The sequence below is a fragment of the Phoenix dactylifera genome, chromosome 9 (assembly GCF_009389715.1).
Source record: "Phoenix dactylifera cultivar Barhee BC4 chromosome 9, palm_55x_up_171113_PBpolish2nd_filt_p, whole genome shotgun sequence".
NCBI classification, from domain to species: Eukaryota; Viridiplantae; Streptophyta; class Magnoliopsida; order Arecales; family Arecaceae; genus Phoenix; species Phoenix dactylifera.
The window spans coordinates 16069372-16077416 of record NC_052400.1 but is presented as its reverse complement, the minus strand read 5'-3'; the positions used below and the strand labels follow the sequence as shown (position 1 = coordinate 16077416).

General features: G+C 37.0%; 1 protein-coding gene across 2 annotated transcripts; it reads right to left on the bottom strand.

Moving 5' to 3' along the window:
- Positions 1-1122: 1122 nt before the first annotated feature.
- Positions 1123-7476, bottom strand: LOC103699131. Of its 2 annotated transcripts, XM_008781208.4 has the most exons (7): positions 7276-7469; positions 2592-2714; positions 2314-2376; positions 2156-2203; positions 1979-2038; positions 1650-1710; positions 1123-1559 (listed from the first exon to the last, which is right to left on the bottom strand). In XM_008781208.4, the coding sequence occupies exons 2-7, from the start codon at positions 2694-2696 to the stop codon at positions 1519-1521; spliced, it is 378 nt and encodes a 125-aa protein (XP_008779430.1). In that variant the 5' UTR covers positions 2697-2714; positions 7276-7469; the 3' UTR covers positions 1123-1518. The 2 variants fall into 2 exon arrangements, with proteins under 2 accessions (XP_008779430.1, XP_026657840.1); XM_026802039.2 differs by lacking the exon at positions 1123-1559 and having other exon boundaries at positions 1886-2038; positions 7276-7476.
- Positions 7477-8045: the final 569 nt, after the last annotated feature.

Sequence of the window (8045 nt, the reverse complement as noted above, 5' to 3'; positions counted from 1 at the left end):
CCATGACTCGAGTCTCTGATTCTTTCGAACAAAGACGTAATATGTAACGTTTTGTAGGGTGGTGAGGATCCCCACAATCAAGCAGAAATGCTGGGATGTGCACCAACCCATTGGAAAGGGATGGAATGGTTCTCTTAATATATATCAAGAAGGTTTGCTACTCAAAGTACTACCAAATACGAATCGGAGTTTGAAGAACAAAAAAGAGTTGTCGACCCACAACAAATAGAGAAGGATTTATTCAATCACATAAATTGGGCTTCTAAAATATGGCGCCCTTGTGATCTATTTGATTATATCAAAAGGCCCACTAAATTGGAATTCCCAAAAGCTACCCAGCAAGCGGTGTGAATTAAGATCTAATGGGTGCCCAAAATATTCCGAGGTGCAACTAGCATGTAATAAATAGAACCAATAAGTCTGAGTAATCTTGTGGTCCGGACGAGGGATGCTTCCATTTTGAAAATATCTATAAATTTAGCTACGGCTATTTTTAACTGATTGCATGAGATGTTATAGCTTACATGCAAACATATGAGCATTTGTTACGTAAATAAATAAGATGGACGTTTTTTTAAAAAAGGACCTAAGAAAGTAAAAGGTCAAGAAATGAAGCAATGCATAAAGTCATCAACATGACGTCTCTGTTTTTATAGTTTAACTTAATGACGATGTCTCTGTCTTTATAATTCTACTTAATTACTTTTACGATCCGTTGATAGCAAAAGCACGCAAGTGACATCGTACACCATGCTCAGTGGAAGACCAAAAGTGACATGGCACTAGAGCTTAATGTCGATCTAGACAGCTCCACTTCAAAACAAAGACAGCGTCCAGGAATCCCTGATTTTTAGTGACTTCCGTTACAGTGATGTGATGATAGACAAGCAATTTATCATATGATCGGAAGCATAAATCGTACAAGGAATGATGTAATCTAGAAAATGAGTCTTCAATCAATGTAAAAAGGTTTCTGTCCTGTTAAATCATCAACCGAACCAAACAAAGCAGGACCCCTCAAGAAGGCAACGTTTTGGACGCTTTCCTAGAATTGGAATTTTGATGCAGTGAAGAGAGCTTCATGAGTCACTGGTTCACCGACACAAGAAAAATATCTCTGTGTTTAACTCCAGGCAGTTAAGAACACTTTGATCATTGGGGTTATAGTAACTAGTTCTCGTGCCTCGAACTTGGTTAATAAATACCATGTGCTAACTTGCAACACTTTATAATCACGACAATAAGTAGTAATCCAGGCCATTTCGCTAAAATAACATGAAGCATGCTGGTTATGAGCTAGATGTCATTCTAAGTTTATAAACCATCAGTGGTAGTTCCATTGCCACCAGTCTCAGATGCAGAGGCCATGAAGATTCCAAATGACAGCAGCAAATGCAGCGAAAAGCTGTTAATTGCTTATTCACGCAAGCCTACAAAATGGACTCAATTGTGTTTCACCAAAGAAACAACGAAAGATGGTGAGACGGAAAGGCTCTCCAAATGGACATGGCCTTGAAGTCACTCATTGCTGTTCGCCTCAGGAGCAGCATTGCCTCCCTCTATAGGGTAACCAGATGAAAGTTAGCAGTTGCCAATTTTATAACAACGAAAGATAATAAAGCAATGGAAATGATAATCATCAGAAATACCATCAGTATCTGAAGACGTGTATATAGAACGCCGTGAACGCACTTGCTGGTGCGGCGTAGGCTAAACATGAATTAAAGTAACATAAGCATAAAAAACATATGATGTACGTAGCATGAAAGTCAATTCATAAACTGCAAGTGCAAAAGCAAGCAGAAATCAAGGCACATTCGTATTTCCCTCCCTCTAGAAACGAAACAATAGAAAAACTATATCATGCATCTATCTATGTGCATACCTGAAGAACAAGTTATTGTGGAGAAAAGGAACTTTCCGTTTTACACGATAGAATGTCAGGGAGCATGCTGGGAAAGGGATATAAATTTATCACCTGCAATTTTGGGCGAAGTGCCTCGAGTGGTCCTTTGGGCTTCTCAACAGGTGCACCTTGCTGTTGGGCATCAAGAATATATAGAATTAGACAATCATATGCCTAGCTGGTTCTGTACTTCTGTTAGATGAAAACCACATCATACAGTCTGTTGAATATAGATTCATACAGCATTACCTTTCCTAGAGCCCAATCAGCAGAATCAAAGTAAGCACGTTCATGATCCTGAATGTAACAAGTTAAATCTTTGAAACAACCAATACAAAGCATTTTTCAGCTCAATGCAAAGCGGCATTATTGATAGTTTCCAACTAGAATAGGTAGAGAGCAAATACCTTGGATATAAGTGGTGGTTTTTTGGGTACTATTCCTCCATATTTTTTCCTGATTGCTTCCTCCTGTAAAAGAGACGAAACCAGTCTTATCAAACATGATTTGGAATCTCACACAGCAGACTAGAATGGCTCAAAGCCACAAACCAATTCATCATGCATTTTCACCTATAAGAAGAAAATTCCAATAATTAATCAATCTAATAGATCAAGAATTATTTTCAGATTTATTTAAAAAAGAAAAGGAAAGAATGGAAAGGAAAGGAAACCAGAATTATCACCTCTGCTTGGGATGACGGCATTGAATTCTCTTCATTTTGGTCCATGAGTTCAGGAACCTCCTCAGAAGCATGCTCACTCGCATCAGTGGTCTTCCTGTCCGACATGTTGAGCTCAAATTGCAACTGAAAGCAAGTGTTTTTTTCCACTTGTCATGATCCCGTCATCCATGGGGAACAAGAAAGCTTAATTCAATTCATATAACATGCCAATTAAAGTCTCTCTAGGGCTTTATATTCAACCCAAGATGGTTTGCTACTACTGGAAACAGCTTAATTATTACAAAATTAACTTACAAACAGAATTACACATACAGAGGAAGGAGGTTATCGTACACTAAGGTCCAGAACCAATGCAGAAGAGGAGGAACTAGATAACAAGTTACAAATATCAGCAAAATAATCACACAGACAATAAGATGAGTTTAAATTGGGTCATTGAAGTTAGGCCAGTCGACATATCAGATTCTGACCCACAACTAAGGTTTGGTAGGTTAATTTGACTGGATAACCTGACTAAGAAATTTGACTAGGCTTGTGTTTGGATCGACGCAAATTGTTTATATACTAGCTTGACTTAATTATACATTATACAAAAAACATGTATAATAAAATATGTCATAGGTTTGCTGTTAGATCAAGCTCTAAGGGTGGAACCTAATGCATCTATATTAGTCAGAGTATCAAAGAGAGAGCACCCATTCATCCATCCCCTGCCCTCACTATCCCCAAAAGAGGATAGACCATGCCCTACGCTCCATCGCTCCGGTCACCATCACTCTTCACTATCATCCCCATCAACTGTAGTGAGGAGGGACTGGCAACAACCACGTCCTGGAGCCGAGGTAAGTCTCTCACTCTCCCACATTTCTCTCTCTACCTATCATCCATTCATCCGAGGTAAGCCTCTGCCATTCTGCCTTCACCCACCCTCAAAACCTCCAACCTGTTCCCCTCCCTCAGAATAAAAAGCAACAAAAAGAAAGAAAAAAAAAGCAATTCAATTGTCGGCTTCATCTAACCCCAAATCGTAAACTCCATCCTTTCTTCGAACTGGTTAAGTTTTCAGATTGCTTATACAATCTTTGGTTGAGTCAGGCTTGATAATTGGATCGCATCGATTTGTGCACTCAAAAGCTTATATAGAATTCGGATCAATCCTCATCTGTCCCAGCCCGAGCCATTAATTGAAAATCTGAAAGAACTTCAAGTATGAATTTTTCCAAAATGAATGAAACTATGTATAATATTTTGGGACATAAATCTATATATAAATGCATGTTTTAAGGGTCAAATTAGAGGGTCAAGTTGCAGGAGGAAGAAGATAAAACTTTGTGATAGAAGAAAATGTTGATAGAGGACAAAAAACAGCTTTAGCGTGCACAATGTATTGGATTGCAAACAATAATGAAATAAACAAGGTTAGCTTGTCAAACCATAAAAGGTCATGTGATGGACCAAAAAAACTCTAAAATGCTTAGCATTGCAGCCTGGAGACTACCAAGATAAATTACATCCCACAAACAAACATGTGCATTTCATTAGCTTGATAAGGACAAACAGGAAGTGCCAAAGAGAATATCCACCATAGACAAACTGCAACTTAGTTGTAGAAGGTCAAACGATCATACAACAAACTAAATCCAAGATCCCATAAAAACACCATGGAACAGCAAAGTGGCATCACCAAAGAAACCTTTAACAGGAAAGGTGTTTATGACACTGGTGGAGTATCTAACGTAGCGAGAAAAGGATACTTCAAACTCTCTAGACAAGTGAAACAAAGAGCAAAAGGCTGCTATCAGATCCAATATTAAGCAAACAAAATGGTCAATCATTATAGGGAGGATATGAGAGTCACTTCAAACCTCATAATATCCAAATATGTACATACATATATAGAGTGAGTAAAGCTAAAAGACTTTTAGGAGTGGTTGATCCCTACTACATCATGCAAAATCAGTAAATTAATAACAGCCCTTTAAAATGAAAATTGTTGATCATGATGTATGATGTTTGTGTTGGATAGAAACCAAAAATCACAAGCTGTGGAGGTCCCTTAAGTCTTACTTATGCATCAAGCGCTACAAAATTGGTTAATTACATGGTCTGCCAAAAAAAAATAGCACACTACTTGTATTGTTACCCTCCATTTTGTGCTTACTTGATGCGAAGTAAGAAATCTCTAAAGCACTTGATTTTTTTTTCCAAAATCATGATAGATCATGATCAAAGGTCTGAATATTATTTTCAAGGGGCTAGCATTTACTTTTGATCAAAGAAAGAATGGGCCAACAACTCCCAAAGTATTCTAGCTTTCCCTATTCATACATAAATATAGACAGATGGACGTGTGTGTATGTGTACGGATGAAACATTGGTGGAACCCACTTAAAAACCATAAATTAAAAACCATAAAAGAAGAATAATAAAGATCCTGGGTAAGAAAAAGATGTCCTACAAAAGGAATATTCAAGCCTTGCATGGTGCATCTGCAGGAGCTGTCTGAATAATGAAAACAGTCTCATTATGCATCAAAACTGCATTTACACTTGATATGCAGAATAGATGTTCTCTAACAACAAAGTCAAAAAAAAAAAAAAAAGAACTAAGCAGAACTTAAAGTTTGAAGTTTCACTTGGAGCCTCAAAAACAAACCCGTGCCATTGTTTTGCCAATTCATCATTCTTTCAATGTTGGGAGGATCCTGTCTAAATTAAATTTAGACTTTGTGTGTATTAAAAAGATCTGCAATTTTATGATTCAAACAGATATGGTGGAGGTCTGGCTACCCTGAAACTCAAATCTCATAGATATTTGATTGTCACACATGAGATTGCTATCAAACTACAATTATATGTGACACTATAAATATGATTATCTTTACATTATCATCTTTTAGTTATTTTTTCATCATCTCAGTGCAAAGCTACTAAAATAATCCAAAGGTAAGAACTATTTTATATGTATTATAATGTATAATTTATTTTCATGATTTAGTAATTGTTTTTCCTATATCTCCTTGATTTTAATTAATTTATAATTCTTAAATTCTTCAAGCAAAGCTGCCAAAACAAGAGCTAAACTACCAAAATCATAACCCATTCGATCTAGCCAAAACCAAACACAAGTTTCCCTACCTTCCTAAAACATAAAAACATGAAGATGAAGAATATTGTTAATAGTAGCATAGAGATGAAGCGATGTTGCATGGCCTGGTATTCATTTTTCAGTTAGACATCTAGATCTATTTGCGGCAAAAACCTACAAACGGGGAGCTTCAAATCTTTCTTTCCAGTAATTCGATCAAAGTATTCTTTGATCTACACCCTCCTCTTTTTAAGCTCTTCGCTTTACACTCAAGACAACATACCTTACTAAGGACATGGCAACTCATTTTACCCTACTCATGAGATTCCTCTATCATGGTCATCTCCACCTTCATACTTCCAACATATTACCAGACAAAGTAAAGAGGGTAGAGGACAAAATGAAATACTAAAATTTAGGATGGAATATCCAATTATAATTAACTATAGATTTCTAATGGAATCTAGTGCTCTAATTTTGGTTGGAGTTTGTTCGCACCTAATAAATTACATTAAAAGGATTAGAAAGAAGTATGAACCTTATGATTAAAGGGGATTTTTCCATATGGTGTTATTGCAGGTGCTGAGAAGCTTGTACGAAAATAATACTTTTGGATATATTATAGTAAAAATCTCTTGTTTAGATAAATCAACATTTTTTCAAAAATATCATAATAGTTACAGTAAAGGTTTTTTTTTTTTTACTAGAGTTTATGAATTAGCATCACTAGGTGTTGATTTTAGGATAATATCACAATAACCTTTGTTTTTTTAATGATTAAACCATTTATATTCTTAATGCTGTCGTAACCTTTATTTTGGTTTCCTTGAAAGATTATTAGCTATGGGCGCGCTGGCATGGTATTTTCATTTCAATACATTTTCCACATCATAATTAGCTAGCAAAATAAAGAAACTCTGCAACAATTACCTAATCAAGTAAAAGAATGAAAATTCAAGTGGCATTCAATAGGAATGGGCACCTAGAAATGATTAATAGGACATGTGGAAATTGCTTATACTTACAGTTTGCACATGTCATAGAAACATAACAAATGATTTAGACATTTATCCCCTTCAAAATTTCAATTTTCGCATTGGCATGTATTTCTCAAATCAGTTCCCCAACCTTATACGCATATGAGGTTAGAACACTCGATTTACTATCATATATTTGTCTTAGCAATAAATTCAGAACAGGTAAGAACGACTTCTAGAGTGAGCTTTATTAAATATGACAATAAGATGTATTAAACAATCATTCAGTCACCAGAAAACAGTTTCTTGGATGACCCAAGAACATCGCATTCTACATAACACACGAAATTGGGTACGGATTAATATAAGAAACACTCTAATCCTAGATATCACGACATCATTGTCTGTCCAAGCCACCAGATGCTGGTTTAGGGGAGAGCTGGAGACCCAACGACCAAATAGTGGTCGAGAGAAAGAAAATTAGGCAATGGCAAGTAGGCTGCCGGAACCAAGGTAAGAAGAGATAAAAGAGATAGCAATAAACAATTAAGGAAGAAGAGAAAAATCCCTCAAGGATCCAAGAAAAAAAGACGGGGAGGAACGAAGGGAAAAGCGCGCACCGGCGGGACGCGGTGGGCTGCCGGTTCTGAGGGCGGTGGCAGCGGTGGTAGGGCGGCCGGCGGGAGACCTTCGGCAGCTCGGCGTCGCCGAGGAGAGCCAAGGGAGAGGGAGATGGAGAGGTAGAGGAGAATTGGAATGGCAGGACCGATCTAGGGTTTCTAGTTTTCTACCATCAGATAGGCCTCTCAAACAGACGATACCGTTACGCCCGCTGATATCAGTGCGCGTCATCATACCGGAGATATACGCAGGTAGGAGAGTAATATTAGCTTTTCAACGGGGGTTATATGTAAGAATGCTTGCCGCAGATTTGAACTAGATCCGGCATTGTGGATGCAGGAACTTCTTAAAATCGGCCCATAAGTGTACCTTTAGTCATTAAAAGATTCCAATATACCAGCATATACATCTTGAACTATTATAAACACTAAATAGATTTTAAAGATATCTGATTATTAGAGTGACCTCAAAATTGTTGCGTCATTATTACGATGAGAGAAGAATTGCCATGTCCTTAAATGCTTAAAGTTGTCAAGTTCAAGTTACATATGGAGAGTATAAATATCTGCCGTCTTCATATTACTTAAAGATTGCCAATCAGTTGGAGCCCAGTTGGCCTTATATGTAAAAGAGGGAGTTTTATAGGATTTGGGGTTCGACATGTGAGACGAACTCATCATATTTCTTAGGAAAATTTAAAAACTTTTAATTAAGATCTTAACATCAAAATATTCTTGCGAATCCATACAAGCCTTCAATTATTCACAAT